The 17,402-nt window shown below is 38.9% G+C and overlaps 1 protein-coding gene across 2 annotated transcripts in view; it reads right to left on the bottom strand.

The window, feature by feature from the left end:
• Positions 1-11,063: 11,063 nt before the first annotated feature.
• NUA (nuclear pore anchor) overlaps positions 11,064-17,402 on the bottom strand; it is a 110,236-nt gene continuing 103,897 nt past the window's right edge. For both annotated transcript variants that reach the window (XM_088953462.1, XM_088953463.1), the window contains 9 exons: positions 15,936-16,091; positions 15,770-15,823; positions 15,496-15,583; positions 15,339-15,415; positions 15,087-15,215; positions 13,309-13,371; positions 12,856-13,042; positions 11,463-12,772; positions 11,064-11,327 (listed from right to left, as the gene is read on the bottom strand). In XM_088953462.1, the coding sequence (XP_088809588.1) occupies positions 11,253-11,327; positions 11,463-12,772; positions 12,856-13,042; positions 13,309-13,371; positions 15,087-15,215; positions 15,339-15,415; positions 15,496-15,583; positions 15,770-15,823; positions 15,936-16,091 (2,139 nt within the window). In that variant the 3' untranslated portion in view covers positions 11,064-11,252. The remainder of the gene's footprint in view (positions 11,328-11,462; positions 12,773-12,855; positions 13,043-13,308; positions 13,372-15,086; positions 15,216-15,338; positions 15,416-15,495; positions 15,584-15,769; positions 15,824-15,935; positions 16,092-17,402) is intronic.

The raw sequence follows: 17,402 nt of genomic DNA, 5'->3' as shown, positions 1-17,402 counted from the left end.
GGTAGACGACATCACGAATTGTTCATGGCCTATATTTATTGCAGTCACACATGGAGAACATCTCATCATCTGCATAATATTATACAGGGGGAGATGTTCCCTATTCACGAGGGTAGTGTGTTGTGGGCAGGAGATCTGCAATTCGTGCAAAACTGCCACGGAGACCTTGATTGAAGGCCATCTTGGTGTATGCCACATGTCCCAAATTTGTGGCAAAACAATATTTGCTGGCGCTGAAATTGAAACACCCACATTTGTTGGATCGAATTTGCTATCTCCAACAATGCCAGCCAATAATATAAATATCAGCAATTTCCTACTTTGGAAATCCTGATTTTAGAGGCCAAGCCAACGACTATCATTGATTAGATGGTGGTGCTCCAAACGACGACTATCTTGTAAGTAAGTATCATAATCAGTTACGTTGTATCCCAATATTCACGAATCACGACAACTGGTTCATAATCTACTTACTTCACAAACAACATCCCCAGGTTCAATTACCTCAAAGCAACCTTAATAATTCTAAGAAGAAAAATAGAGTTTCTTTCTTAGAATTGTTGTTTTATCAAAAGACTCTAATTTAGACACATAATCCATCAAAATCTATTTAAGATTGTTGTATGCATTATCCTCAAGCAAATTAATTATTTCACCCTCATGCAAAGTGGATTTAGAGGGTAAAAGAGAAGAGAAAAGAGAAGCATTACCCAAGAAAACTACTCTAAATTAAAACATTATGTTTAAGAAAACCCAATAAAAAGAATTAGAAAAAGGTTAAATAATAAAAAGGCGTCAAATGTGCATGCACCACGCCATGCATTCAACCCTAGATCCATGCAACACCTCACACATCACAATGCATACTTCTTCTCTTTTCCTCTTGCATCCCAAACTCCTTTAGGCAAGCTCCCACTTATTAACTCTAATCGCATCTTTAATAACAATGTATAACTGCCGATAATGGCATGGATGAAACGGCCAAAACCGAACAAACGTCACACAAATCGTTATTTATTTTTAAATTAAATTATTAAAAAATAAGAAGTTACAAAAAAAAAAAAAAAAAAAACTACTAGGTTTTAATTTTCTCTAATAAAATCATTCTTAAAACTCTTCGCTCCCCAATGGTTAATGTTTGTAACATCTTCCCTCTCCTCTTAAATCCCTTCTTTACTCTTAAATGCCCTGGTTTGACTCTTTTAATACAGTAGGAGTATAAATTAGATGGATTTGAGTCAAGTTAAGAGCCAACCCAATATGAAACCTAGCTTGGATCCAACCTTAGCGTCTTCACAGATTTCACATAGACATCCTCCTCTCATTTTTCACACATGTTATCTGTTTTTAAATTAAATTATTAAAAAAAATATAAGGTCACAACAAAACCCTTTGATGTCTTAATTTTCTCTAATAGATTCTATCATTTACTCTCTCTAATAAGATCATTCTTATCATTTTCACCAAAAAAAAATATTAAAAATCTCATTCCTTACCTCCCTATAATTAATGTTTGTAGCATTTCTCCTTCATTAAATCTTTTCTTTTCTCTTAAAATAAAAATTCTACGGATTGGGTCAAGTTAAAAGCCAACCCAAGACCAACACTAGACATGACTTTGGCCAAAGACTCAAACTGATGTCAAAACCCAAATTTTCGAACCCAAACCTAACCGAATTTCTATTCAACCCCATGCATTACATGGGTTTACTTGATACTATTTATAGTATGGAACAATAGTATGGGCATATCATCCGACATGCTCCTATATCTAATGCAACTTTTTAAATGTAAATTTGTCTAGCTCAAACTCCTAGTTTCTCTCATTGGCTCTTAATTAAATCCTATATTCAAGGAAACTATTCAAAATCAGCTTTGTCTAATAATAATAATAATAATAATAATCAATGTTCAAAAAATCGTTATGTATCAGCCAATAGGTATTGTATTGGGAGCACCCCGATATGCCCCTATAGAGGGTGTATCGGGGTTTTGACCAATTCAAGGGGTGGAGGAATCTTAAACCAGCCCCTTGAGCGTATCGGGCGTATCATTATTTAGAACCTTGACAATATAATAATAAGAGTAAATTTTTTAAACTACCCTTATGATTTAATTAATTGACTAAGTGTACCCTTACTGTTCGAAAATTGACTAACTTTCTAACAATTGAATAACTATACTCCTATCGTAACATCCGTTAATGCTCCATTACAATCTCTGCACATATAACCCCATGTGACTTATAATTTTTTTTAAAACCCAATATTACCCTCCTCCCATGAACCCCTACTTTCTCTCTCCATTCTTAGATTACCCCTTTCGCCTTTGCTTCTCTCTCAGACCTCCCCCTCCACCTCAAAAAAAGTGGAAGAAGAGAAAGAGAGGAAGAAAGAGAATAGAGAGAAGAGATCAAAGAGAGAACTTGCAGTCGTCGCCCATCTTTTCGTCGTATTGAAAAGATAAATAGTGCAGATTTGTACTGCAGCTGCTCAACAGTCGCTGCCCGTCTTTCGTCTCGGTGTCCAATTGAAAAACGGTCTTATCATTATCATGCGCATGCTCCGCCAGTCGCCGCTCCTGTCTTTGTCTTTGGTCTCAATGTCCGAATGAAAACCGCTCTTCTTTTATGCTCCCCTATGTTTAGAACTCTTCTCCTATGCTCCCCCATGTTTAGATGACTTGTAGCGGCGGCGACGATGATAGAACAGTAAAATGAGAGAGAGGACGCAAACGAGAGAAGAATGAGAAGAAAAAAAAAGAAGAGGAAGTGTGAGAAAAGAAGAGAGATCAGAGAGAAAAATTCCATTGTTGTTTTTGGTTTGAGCAAAGGTCGACGATATTTCGGATGATTTATTGGGATCTGAACAAGAGGAAAAAGAGGAATGGACAAAGAGAGATCAATGGGAGAGAACGGGCATAGGGGTGCCGCTGGTTCACTTCTATTTCCATTCGAAGAAGGGTCATCGCCGCCACCGCTGCAACTCATTGTAGTGGCGAATCTGAACATGGAGTGCCACTGCCCAGAGGAAGAAGAAAGAGAAAGAGGGGTTTCACAGGGGATTTCCGCCGTTGTTGCCCAGAGGAAGAAGAGAGAGAAAGAGGGAGGTGTTTCACAGGGGTTGCCGCTGTCGTCGCCGTCGCCCAGAAGAAGAAGAGAGAGAAAGACGGTTTGACAGGGGTTGCTGCCGCCGCAATGATGGGTCCTTCGGTGAAGCAGCAAAAATGAAGAGTGATGGAGGGCTAGCTCAAGACCCATCGAACCAACTGGCGACAGCTCACGTCTAGAGAGGACTTCTTATGACATCCAATGGTGGCTATCGAACGGTGGATGTCAAAAGCATACGGAAGATGTTTTAGAAGTCAAGTTCCTAATTGTTTTACAAGCCTAAATTACGTCTACAAGTCTACCCGTATGTATTATAAATACTTCAGTTTCTGAGCACAATGATACATACAAGAATTTCTTATCACCTTTTTCTCTCTCTACTAAGGCTATGCCTAGTTTTTTCTTTCGTGAGACTTCAAGACCGAAGCCGACTCGATCGTCCGGTGCTTGCTTGCCCGGTCAAGTGCATCACGCTGCATCAGGTGGTATCAGAGCGGGAGTTCGCCTAGTCAGATGGCCAACCAAGATGGTAGCAATCGCAACCAACCCCGTGATAGAGATCAGGGGTTACAAGCTGTTTGGAGAGCAATCGAAGAGCAGTGAAACAACCACTCGTAACATTGAGCAACAGTTGGTAGAGATCGTTGGACAACTACAGACTTTGTTGTGGGAGGATATTCTAAGGAATAGGGATAACGCATTGCACCAAGCCGGAGGAAACGACCACGGTAGGCCAAATATTGATCCTATACCCCGAAACCCTATTATTGATAATGATAGCGACGACGAGCTAGAATTTGGCATTGCTCCGGTTATTCCCAGTGATGGCAAGACCGGTAGGAATTGGCAAAATCCTGGCAATTTTAATCACCGTCATAATGATGATGAATTTAAACTCAAGGTGGATATCCCCACTTTTAGTGGAGACCTAGATATCGAGGGCCTTCTAGATTGGATCACCAAGGTCGACCGTTTCTTTGAGTACAAGGAGATCCTGGAAGAAAGAAGGATGAAACTAGTAGCTTTTCGATTGAAGGGATGAGCATTTGTCTGGTGGGAACGAATGAGAGAGACTCATATCAGAGAAGGAAGAGGTCCAGTTTGAACGTAGAGACACGTGAAACAATTAATAAGATGTAGGTTTCTGCCTCCTGATTATGAGCAATATATGTTTGAGTCGTATCAATGGTGTGCGCAGGGAACAAGAAGCGTGAATGAATACACCTCAGAATTTCTAAGGTTGGCTGAAAGGAACCAGTTGTCGGAAAGCGACAATCAATAGGTAGCCCGTTATTTGAGCGGTTTGAAACCTGCAATCCGAGACAATATTGGAGTCCAGATGGTTCTGAGTGTACAGGAAGCCAGGAACTTAGCTTTGAAGGATGATTTAATGTTCCAAGAGATGACTCGAACCGATAATTATCGACAGTATAGTGGGAACGACAACAAGCCGACAACAGTCGACAAGGGCAAGCCAACCCAAGGAGTAAAACCCTCCCACTCACCGAATGTAGCTAACACCAGTAAGGCCGCCACGGGAGGAAACACTCGAGGTAATACTTCAAACCCTCCTAAAGCCATGAATCCCTATGCAAAACCTGCTCCTTTTAAATGCTTCAAGTGCAATGAAGTTGGGCATAGGTCTAGTGACTGTCCCAGAAGAAAGGCAGTTAACATGGTGGAGAGAGATGGGGAAGAAGTTGGTGACGACGAAATATATTGTGGACCCGATGGAGAGGACGAAGAAGACACTTATGAGCATGAAGAGTACACGTGTGTTGTGAGGAAGCTAATGCTATCTCAGAGAGGTAAAGATGACACACAACGACACCAGTTGTTTCGCACTAGGTGTATGGTACAAGGTCAATTATTTGAATTAATTATTGATAGTGGCAATCAGGAAAATATTATCGGTAGGGATGTGGTACAGAAACTGCAACTAATTCCTAAGAAACACCCGAACCCTTACACGATTGGTTGGATCAAGGAGGTCGGGGGCGTACATGTGGAGGAACGCTGCAAGGTTCTATTCTCTATAGTAAGTATACTGATGAGGTTTATTGTGATATTGTGGATATGGATGCTTGCCATATTTTGCTTGGCAGGCCGTGGCAGTTTGATGTAGATGCCAAACACATGGGTAGGAAGAACACATACAAGCTCGAGAAAGAGGGTGTGTGCTATACACTATTACCTATGGCAGAAAAGAACCAAACCAAGGCTTCAAAGGCAGAGGAGAGGAATTTTCTTACCATAACACATCGCCACTCTAAATTTGTAAGGGAATGTAAGGATACCCGCGAGGTCCACTTACTGGTTATAAAAGGAGAGAGCATGAGTGAACCACTAGGGGAGAACAAAATTCCAGTGGAAGTGTAGGGACTGCTCGATGAGTTTCATGATGTAGTTTCTAACGAGTTACCCAATGAGCTTCCACCCATGCGAGACATTCAGCACCACATTGATTTTGTTCCTGGTGCTAGCCTACCTAATCTGCCACACTACAGAATGAGTCCTAAAGAGAATGAGATTTTACGAGAGAAGGTAGAGGAACTGTTGAAAAAGGGGCACATCCAAGTTAGCATGAGTCCTTGTGTGGTACCGGCATTATTAACACCGAAGAAAGATGGGAGTTGGAGGATGTGTGTTGATAGTAGAGCAATCAACAAGATCAGTATTGGCTACAAGTTTCCCATTCCTATGCCGGATGACATGCTTGATCAACTTGATGGGGCTGTGGTCTTTTCCAAGATCGATCTCAGGAGTGGTTATCATCATATTAGAATCCGTCCCGGAGATGAATGGAAGACCGCTTTCAAGACAAGAGATTGATTGTTTGAGTGGTTAGTCATGCCTTCTGGACTAACTAGCGCACCAAGTACTTTCATGAGACTAATGAATCATGTAATATGCCCTTTCATTGGTAAATTTGTGGTGGTATATTTTGATGATATCTTGATTTATAGCAAGTCTGTTGATAAGCACACAGGACATATCCGAGGGGTATTGAGTGCGTTAAGGGAAAATAAACTATATGCTAATTTGAAGAAGTGTACTTTTATGAGTGATAGTTTATTGTTCTTGGGTTTTATTATAAGTAAGGATGGAATTAAAGTGGATGAGGAGAAAGTGCGAGCCATTAGGGAGTGGCCAACCCCAACGAACGTCACTGACGTAAGGCGTTTCCGTGGGTTAGCAACTTTCTATAGGCGGTTTATCAAACACTTTAGTAGTATTGTAGCTCTTATCAATGAGTGTTTGAAAAAATGTAAGTTTCAATGGAGAGAAGAACAAGAGCAAAGTTTTGCTCTCATAAAAGAGAAGTTATGCACCGCTCCTGTCTTAGCACTGCCAAGCTTTGACAAATTATTTGAGGTTGAGTGTGATGCTAGTGGAGTGGGCATAGGGGCTGTGTTATCAAAAGAAAAGAGACAAATTGCCTTCTTTAGTGAAAAATTATGCCAAGCCAGGAAGAAGTTGTCCACTTATGATAAAGAATTTTATGCTGTTGTGAGAGCATTGAAGACCTAGGAACACTATTTGATTGCTAAAGAATTTGTCTTCTACACCGACCACCAAGCTCTTAAGTATTTAAGTAAGCAAAAATAGTTGAGGAGTGAGTTGCATGCTAGGTGGTCTGCTTTTATTGATAAATTCCCATACAAAATTGTGTATAAGGCTGGACAACAAAATACAGTGGCATATACTTTGAGCATACGTGTGGCCCTAATTAAGACTCTCAGTATCGAAATTGTGGGCTTTGAATGTTTGAAAGATCTATACACCCAGGATGAAGACTTCAAGCAGGTTTGGGAGAAATGCATGAACAGGCAGCCAGCGGGTGATTTCTACGTACATGATGGATTTCTTATGAAGGGAGACCAATTGTGTATTCCTTGCATATCCCTTCGCGAGAAAGTCATTAGGCACTTGCATGGTGGTGGCTTAGCAAGACACCTTGGGAGGGACAAGACGATTGAGGCTGTCAAGGGGCGTTACTACTGGCCTAAACTAAGAAAAGATGTGACCACTATCATGAGTAGGTGTTATATATGTCAGACAGCTAAGGGACTGACCTAGAATATTGGTATTTACATGCCTTTACCAGCTCCTACTACTATTTAGGAAGACTTGTCTATGGATTTCGTGTTGGGCTTGCCAAAGACTCCAAGAAACATGGACTCCGTCTTTGTGGTTGTTGATCGGTTTTCCAAGATGGCACATTTCCTCCCATGCAAGAAGACCGCGGATGCGACAACAACAACCAAACTATTCTTCAGGAGATTGTTCATTTACATGGGGTGCCTAAGACCATTACGTCGGACCAAGATACGAGGTTCCTAAGTCACTTCTGGATAACTTTGTGGAGGCTATTTGACTCGTCATTGAAGTGGTAAATTGAACTCTGGGTAACCTAATCCACAGTATTTGCAGAGAGAGGCTGAAGTAGTGGGACTTTGCCATTGCTCAAGCAGAGTTTGCCTACAACAATGCAGTTTATAGCTCTACAGGTAGATCCCCATTTTCTATTGTTTATATGAAAATCCCTAACCATGAGTTGGCAGGACAGATTCAGTCAATACAGAAAGAAGTACAACAAAAAAATCAAAGGACCAATGCAAAGTATAAACTCGCAGCTGACAGGCATCACAAGTACCAGGTGTTTGACATCGGTGATGAAGTCATGGTGTTCTTAAGGAAGGAACGCATACCCATTGGGAAGCATAGCAAGCTACAACCTCGGAAGTACGGTCCATACAAGATTCTTAAGAAGATCAATGACAATGCTTACGTAGTGGACTTGCCAGATCACATGGGTATTTCCAAAATATTTAATGTTGCTGATCTTCATTGTTATTTACCAGAAGTGACACTTGCATACCCCGATCTTGACTCGAGGTCCAGTTCTTTCCAAGTGGGGGAGAATGATGAAGGGCCAGCTCAAGACCCACCGAACCAACCGGTGATAGCTCACGTCTAGAGAGACCTTATGTCATCCAACATGCATAGGATAATGGCGACAGCTCACGTCTAGAGAGGACTCCTTATGACATCCAACATACATCGGATGATGGTGGCTATCGAACGGTAGACGTCAAAAGCATACTAAAGAAGAATTCAAATATGTTTTAGAAGTCAAGTTCCTAGTTGTTTTACAAGCCTAAATTACCTAGTTATTTTAGTCTACAAGTCTACCCGTATGTGTTATAAATACTTCAGTTTCTAAGCTCAATGATAGACACAAGAATTTCTTATCACCTTTTTCTCTCTCTACTAAGGCTACGCCTAGTTCTTTCTTTCTTGAGGCTTCAAGACCGAAGCCGACTCGATCATCCGGTGCTTGTTCACCCGGTCGAGTGCGTCACGCTGCGTCAAAGAGAGAGAACAAGTGAACTGAACAAGAGGTTTCATAGGCTCTGATGAAGAAGCAAAGAAGGGTCCTTCGGTCTATCGGCTTTCGTTTTCATGTTTCCTAGGAACAACACAAATACAGTTCCAAGAGAGGGGTTTCATAGGGGGTTGCCACTGCCGCCGCCCTTATTCTGTTCACTCGTTCTCTACTTCTTCAACAGAGCACTGCATTCTTGAAGAAGAAAGAGGATGAAGGGTGAGGAAAGTATTAGTCAATTGCTAGAAACAGTAGGGGTAGTGTCAGTCAATTTTCAAACAGTAAAGGTACACTTAGTCAATTAACTAAATAATAGGGATAGTTTATGAAATTTACCTTAATAATAATAATTGTTTTATAAAAAAACTTTGTCTATTATTTCTTAGCATGCTATTAAATTCCTTGATTAATATAAGCCATATAAAAATTTCAAGAACAAGGACTTGGGCCTTGGTCATTAAATTAAAAAAGAAAGTAAATCCACCACTATACCATGCATTTTTCTTATTCCATTTTATATCCTATAATAGTATATTTACATTGGATGCTTAAAATGCATGGATATTCTCTTGTTAAATCATAACAATTTAGCTTGAATAAGTGAATCTCTCTCTCTCTCTCTCTCTCTCTCTCTCTCTCTCTCTCTCTCTCTCTCCCATGTTGGCAATTTATCCCACTTCTCCCAACTCTCTTATCTCATGATCCGCTCTTTTATCACTTGGTATTCTCTCCCATATGTCTCTTCTCCCTCTCTCTTTCTATATTGTCTCGTCTTTCCCTCTCCTCCCCATCTCTGTCATCTCACTCTCACAATTTCCCTCCTCCAAGATCTCCCATTTTCTCTCTTGTTTCTTTCTCACTATTCTAAAATCTCTCCTATTTTTCTTCTCCCAATATTTCTCCTCTGCCTATCTTTCTATCCACCCACTCTCTTATTTCTCCTTTCTCCTCACGATCTCTTTCCTCCCATTTGCTCTCACATTTTCCCTCCCTCTCCCTCTCCCAAATCCTACCTATCTTCTTCTCTCCTCTCTTCCCAGTCTCTCTCTCCTTTAACATCTTTCCATTCTTCCTTTTTCACCAAGTTTTTAATACATGGTCATTTGTAAGGTTTTTAGAAAACATTTTAAGATCAAGTTGACCTTGTGGCTTACTTTTTTGTGAAATTGTGTAAATAAAAATGAATTTCGTGTATAATGTTTTTCAAGTATGTTAAATAACATAGTTAGATTAGAAATTTCAAAAATGAATGAGTTCTCTTAAATTTATGCATCCTATATTACTGTACCTTCTATGCATTCTATGTATTTAATATTATAAATAATCATTACTTATTACAAATTAAAATCAAAATAGATCACACCAAATTAATAGTTTGCATATTTAAATTACATACTTTATTATTTGACTTGGTTTTATGGTCCTTTAAAAAACAGAAATATAATAGATAACTTGACTTTTAAAGCTCTATTTGCAATTATATTGTAAATTGGATAGTTGAGTTTATGAATATTTTAATATTATTAATTGACATATTATGGTTGCTAAAAAATAAAATAAAAACAACAAATTCAGTTAACACATGTAAATGCAACAATTAATGATGCTAATTAGAATGTATGATAAGTTAACAATAATAGCATTATACATCATATAATATTTTTATCTATTAAACTGTTTGGTCCAACAACAATTTAAAGTATTGCACTGAATTTTTAGTTGATTGAAAGCTCAAACATTTGTATTATACCAGCATGTTCCTCCATTCATTATTAAAGTGTATATTTCATGTGTTTATACCTCATTTATAGTTATTTCAATTTCAATCTTAAATTCAATGTTATTGTTGTATTTGTAAAAGTTTCCTCCATATATCCAAGAATATTCATATCATTCAACCTTATCAATGCATAATCAAAACGTATCACAATACATATCAATATACAAGCTCACTGATACAATATACGATATTGACATTTTTTCAATATTGATATTTTGAACCTTGATCAGCGTTTTATGCTTCCTGTCCTGATAATATATACTCATTGTCAGGCTCAGTCCAGTGCACATTGAATATGCAAGCTTACTCACTTTTAATATCATTAGCTTACAAATATACAATCAACTACTGAACTGTACAACCAATGATTCAGATTAACGTAGGTTTCGGATTGGTTAAAGCATTCCTGGTGCCAAACTTTCAAGTGTCATTGTCACATCTACATGATACAGGCTCAGGCTGGGGCCGCTGGGTCAAGCATGGAAAAGAAATGGAAATGTTCCCCTTTTTTTGTTATGTACAAAAAAAAAAAATGAAAAAGGCTACAAGGGATATACTTCGAAATGTCACTTGTAACCAATATATCAAAATTGGGGCGTACCCTCATCAACCCTCTAATTCTATTGTTTTATCATCATAGGACTAAATGTTGAGACATAAATGCATTGTGGCAAATCTGTAATATATAGAATCTGCATATTTAACCCTTTAGATTATTGTTAGTTTGTTATCAGTGTGTGTATTCAGCTTTCAGCGAAGCCATACCAATTGCAATCATTCCACCATATCCATGAATTTTAAAGCATATTGTGATTACCATTTTGAAATTGCATTTCCAGTGCCCTCGGAAATTTTAGAGGCTATCATGCAAGATTCCGCAAAGTACATCTTTCATTGCCAAACAATTACAGGTAATAATATAACATAAAAGTGGCCAAAAAAACTCGTATCCACAGCTCTTGATCATTGGACCTTCAATTCTGTTCTTTATCACCAGAACCTTGTCCACGACCCCTTCCACGTCCACGACCACCACGAGTGCCTTCTTTCTGGAAATCAAAACCAACGTGTCAGTATTCATTTACAATGAAATAAAAGAACAAGTCAACAACCAATAATCTTTCAGGAACAGACGAACTCAGCAAAAACTAAAAGCATTTAGTGGATTAGAATATTTTAGTCACCCTAATTGCAACGCCAGATCTGCCACGCCCTCTAGTCATAGGAGAGACAACTCCAGCTTGTCGCAGCAAGGCTCTTTGTCTAGCTCTCTCATTCAAATTTATGGTGGTCGGACTTTTTCCAGCTGCCACATCTTTCGGCTGCTCAACATCTGCCCCGACACTGGGACTGACTGGTTTTGAAACAGTACTGTCCATAGCCATACTTGACAATGAACTCTCAGCAGAACCAAAAGCAGCCTTTGGACTTTGCTCAGTTTCCATGGTTGCCTGGTCATTATCATTAGTAGATTTATCAGAGCCTTCAGTAATTTCTTCTTTTACATCAGCTCCATCGGTTTTGTCTTCATGTAGAACCTCAGAAATAGCAGTCTCAGTCACATCGACTTCTGTGGCAGTAACAACCTCCTCTTCATTACAAGCTGAACTAGCAACAGGAACCATTGCAGACTCAGGTTGACCCTCCCCTGACTCTGGGCTGATCATAGTAACTGCCACGTTACCACCCTCCTGATCCATCATATCTGGTATTAACTCTCCCTCTTCCCTCTCACCTTCAACATCCATAGCTGGCTGCTGCGCATCTTGCCCTTCACTGTCCTTTGATCCCTCATCAAAATCCTCCTCTATTTCTTTTGCCTTGCCCAAGGTCTCTTCAGAAAGAGCATTAATATCATCCTGCTGTTCATCTTGATTCATGCCATCAAGTGGTGATCCCCTTGGCTCTTCAACAGGCTCCTTTGTATTATCTGCATCCTCGTCCTTTTCAACATCAATGGACTCATCATTTGAGGCATGAAGTAGTGCACCGACAGCTTCATGTGTCTCTTCTGAAGCTGGTAGTGTTTCAATGCACTCAGGAGGCACAGAAGGCTGCCTTTCAGCATCCTCTTGAGGAAAATCCGAACCCCTAGACTTCTTAAGTGCGGGTGCTGCCATATCTGAGCTGGTCTCTTGTTGAGCAACTGACTCTTCTTGTAACTCAGAAGCCGAGGTAGAAGCCACACGTTTGCGAACAGACGTTTGAACAGGTATAGATAGGTCTCCCAAATGCTCAATGTCATGAGATGCTCCAAGCTTCCCCTCACTGTTGGATGGCCCTTCCAGCTCAGGCATCTCAGTATCGCCTGTAGGCTCCTCCGGCCGTCCAAGGCGAGGTCGAATTAACTTCCTTCCTGTTTTGCGGGTTTCAATACCACTTTTTGGCAAGTTTGACCTTTTCTCTCTTTCCTCTGTTGTTTTAGATTGTAAATGGCTTGCTATAGTCCCCATTGAAATTTGGGTACCTTGAGCTGGAGCAGTAAGATGACGACCTGCAGAAAGGAGAACGGAAAACTTCTTTAAACTGAGTTGCCTTCAAGAGAAAAACATGGAAGGGCAAAGGACGGACAAATACCAGCAGCTGAAGTAGGTGCCATATCCACAACTGGAGAAGTCTCTACAGGAAGTGGACGAGCTCCAGCTACATCATTGATAGTTGGATTTGCTGCCTCATGTAAACTTTCAACAGCCCGAACAAAGGCAGCACACTGGTCTTCCAAAGCAATCTCAGAAGGAAGCTCAGCCACTGATGCTCCACCGCTCTGAGGGTAAGTAAGTGGAAAAAGAAAAGATATCAGGAAAGTAGTGGAAAATGCATTTCTAAAGATAGCTATACCACATTGGATCAGCTACAAAATGTTGTAATTTCAAATTTTAACCTAAAAAACTTTGTAATGTGCAGTAGGGAAAATATTAAATGAAACAGAGTAGAAGCAGATAAACATTTAAAGTGCACATGTACATCACTGAAAGAAAGAAAACGAGGCCTATTCCTAAAAGCCCAGACACATGTATGTAGTGAATATACCTCTTGAAGGCTCCCTTTGGCCTGCTTAATCCTCTCAAATTCATCAACCAGCTTCTTTTTCTCCTATATTTGACAAAACCTGATGTTAAATACACTATATTGACAGAAATATATATACATATATATATACTAAACGCAAAAGAAAATGATTTATAAAAAGTCCTTGGACATCAATCCACGGATCTGAACCAATGCTCTCCCACTGAACAGTCAAAGGCACTGACCCCAAATGCCCACCTCCAAAAAGGGGAGGGAAAGCAAAAGGGAGGGGGTAAGTTATCTTTCCTAGGGATTAGAACCATGGTGGAACTGGAGGTTGATAGGAAAGTATCACCATCGATCCAATCCAACTTCCCTACCTTCATAGGGAAGTAACTCATCCATTGTGTCTTTTCTGTATCTGTGTATCCATTACAATGTGGGGTGATAAACCAGAAGATCCAAAGCATTAATTGGATCAAGGGCCTTATGGATCAGTACCTACTTGCTTCCCTGATCAACATTAGGTCCACATCACATATTGAATTGAAATTATCCCTCAATAGTTGGAGCCATTCAAAGCCCCAATACTTGAACTAATGTCTAGAAAAGGGGATTATCCTACACTAGGGAGTTTATGCTAAAAAATCACCACAGGTAGGGATGGCAATTTAACACGCCCCCAACCCCATCAGGTCGGATATAGGGATTGCCTTGGTGGGGCAGAGACGGAGATGGAGATTAATAGGGATCCCCAACCAGGGATGGGGTTGGGGATGGGGAGTAAAGTCCCCACCCCGCCTTGACCCCAATTAAAATATTTAAAATATTTTTTATATTATATATATAAATATATTATTTTACTCATATTAAATATATATTATATATATGATTATTATATATATTATAATATATATCAAAATATATTTAAAATATTTTTTATATTTTAAAATTTTCTCTATTTTAAGTAAATTTATTTAATGTTGATAAAAGAATATGGGGATTCAGGTCCCATGGGGAACCTGTCTCCAACTCTCCGTCGGGGATCGGGGATGGAGGATTAACTTTTATCCCTACACTGTTGCCAAACATCAAACAATGTTTCAGTTTCCAATCTAATACAAATTTATTACAAGACACATTAAATAGTTGTTGGATCAATGAGTTTGATAGATCCATATTCTAGTTCTTCCTAACATTAAAATCATTTAGAAGATATAGAATATTTATTTCTAATTTTCGGATTTTTACTAAAAAAAATTAATCATTTTTGACAAATTATTGTTAGATCAATGAGCATAATAGATCACTGATAGATCCATCTTATAGAAAATACAAAAAATTTGGTGTATCATCTTATAGATCCATCTAACAAGTAGGGCCATCAACAGACACCGAACGTCCAAAAGCCAATGCAGTTATCTTGGATCCAGATGATCCCATTTACATAATTGGATCATGTTTGGATTTAACCCCATCCAATGTAATTAAAACCCAAGTCCAATTATTTTATAACACACATTGATTTAATTAAAAATATATATATAAATTATAAATACATACATACAATGGGTGAGGAGGGAGGCCTATGCTATGGCTGATTCATTAGCTAAGCAAGGGGTAACTAGGGATCAATTATAAATACATACACACAAATGCTAGCATTGGTTGTGCAAGAATACAAAAAACATAGAAGTACCTAACGTGCAGGCATTGTAATGTTAGCCCTTGTATCCTTTCTACAAATAGATCAAAAGAATAAGAATAAAGAAAAGCCAGATCAAATGAAGATAAATTACCATCTCAACTCTCTGAGCAAGATCAGACATTGCCTTCTCATTCTTCAAACGTCTTACTTTTTCTTTCCGGTTGTCTTCCCTCTCCTTCCGCAACTCCTCTCGTTCCCTCTCAAGAGTTTTCTCCAGTATCTGGGAAAAAGTTTTACCACAGGTGAAAGGGAGTAGTTGACTCCTTTTTTTTGTTTTCTTTTGTTTCTTGTCTTCATATTATAGTCCATTTATGGTGGGAAGGGGAGAGATCAAAGGACAAACCTGTATCCGAGTGTCCTTCTCCTTCTCCTTTTCTTTCAAGGCTTGTTCATTTGTAGCATCCCCTATTGGTCTCTTTCCTGTAATGTAAAACCTACTAATTAAAGAATTACCAGATTTAAAATCTGTTTACCACGCAACTAAAAGCAGAAAATGTAACCTGATCTAGAATCCTCTAACTGTTTGGAAAGAGATAGTTTCTCTTTGCTCAGGTCATCTTTTTCCTTTGCCACGCTCTCAATTTTCTTCTGCAGCAAGGAAATGAAAAGTCTTAAGTGAATGTACATCTATCCAATGGATAAGCAATATCAATGTTTCACAAGAAATCAGAAAAAATTATTAGAATAGCTACAAGATCAGTAAAATCTTTACATCATCCAACAAAAAGAACATAGAAATTAATTAAGAAGGAAATAGATATGGAATTTCACAACCTTATGGAGAAGTACTAGCTTCTTTTGCTTATCTACATCCGCTTTGAGTGTATCCTACATATGATGCACAATTATGAGATCATCTAAAGAATGCACAGAAGTTAAATTTCGAAAACTGAAACATAAATAATAAAAAAGTGGAAAAAGAAAAAAATGCATCAAATACCTCAATTTGACGAGCATCATTTAGCCTTTTCTCCATTTTACTTAGCTCCAACTGACAGATTGCAAGGTCCTGCTCCAAACGAGATATCATATCTTGCTTCTCAGAAACAAGTGTCTTAGTTTCTGCCATCTCAGCTTCTTTCTCTCTCAATTTTATCTGGTACAGAACATGCATTAAATATTTAAAAAAAAAAAAGAAAAATGGAAAACCAACCAAACAAAAAATAAGCCAAATTATTAACAAATCCTCCATTTATGCTGTCAAGTTGCATTTGAATGAACTTACCAAAAGGAGAATGAATGATTCCTGTATCAGTTCATTGGAGATAGCTTTTTGTTTTCCAACCAATTCTACATCTCAACATATACATCTCTATTTTACACTAAAATTGAAGTATTGGACACAATATGACACTTGTAATAATGATATCAATTAAAGCCACTTCTTTCTTTTTCTGCAAATATTATTGCATTCCAATAATACTGTCCTTCCACGTCTACACCACCACAATTTTTGTACATTTCCACATTACTCTACATTTTTTTTTTTGATAAATGAATAAAGTTGTTATTAATAGAGAATCAGTGAGCTTACCAACAGCCTAAGAAGAGGCATGAGATGCGACCTCCTCTTTAAAGTTGAAAGCCAAAAACTCACACTAAAATAAAAATCAGATTACAAAGTAGCCCAGAACAAAGAAACCCTTGAGACCCCTTCTTTAGCAAGAAAATCAGCCAAAACATTTGCTGATCTGCTAACCCACTGAAAGTTATCTGCCATGTTTCTTGTAAGCCATTTCACCCCTCTTAGGACATCCCTATAAACCCAATTAACAGTACCTGGGTTTGCCAACCAACCCACAACCACCTTTGGGTCTCCCTCAATTACCAAATTCTCCACTCTGAGTTGGTTGGCAAGCTGTATTCCTTGTACTGCTGCCAGTATCTCTGCCCTTGTAGAATCTCCATCTCCCACTAGTCCTGAGTATAAGGAAAGAATATTTCTATCCTTATCTCTTAAAACCCTCCTATGCCCGAGGGTCCTGGGTTCCCTTGACTACTCCCATCAAAGTTCAATTTTACAACACCCTCCAGAGGGGGTAGCCAGCTAGCTTGTATTCTAATCTTTTGAGAAGATGTGAAAGCCACTGCTGCCCAGTTTCTCCTGAAGATCATCATGAGAATAATTCTCAAAAAGCGCTGAAGTTTTCATTCAAAGGGTTGCCCTTGTCAAGATACACTCTTTTACTTCAGAGATACCTCTTTCCTTTCCTTGAAAAATTCTGGCATTTCTTTTATCCCAAATAGCCCATAACAGAGCTGGCTCTAGCACATTTCCACATTAATTTCCCCCTCTTCGTGGGCCAACCAAAGATAGACGGATCAAAGAGCATATTCACATTGGATGGCAAGTTCCGCATGCATCCAAACAACAAGAAAAGCCAAATCCAAATAGCTGCAGCAAAGG

Source organism: Nelumbo lutea, chromosome 7 (assembly GCF_056320005.1).
Source record: "Nelumbo lutea isolate HS-2025 chromosome 7, American lotus-T2T, whole genome shotgun sequence".
NCBI lineage: Eukaryota > Viridiplantae > Streptophyta > Magnoliopsida > Proteales > Nelumbonaceae > Nelumbo > Nelumbo lutea.
The sequence above is the reverse complement of the archived record's forward strand: the minus strand, read 5'-3'. Positions and strand labels throughout refer to the sequence as shown.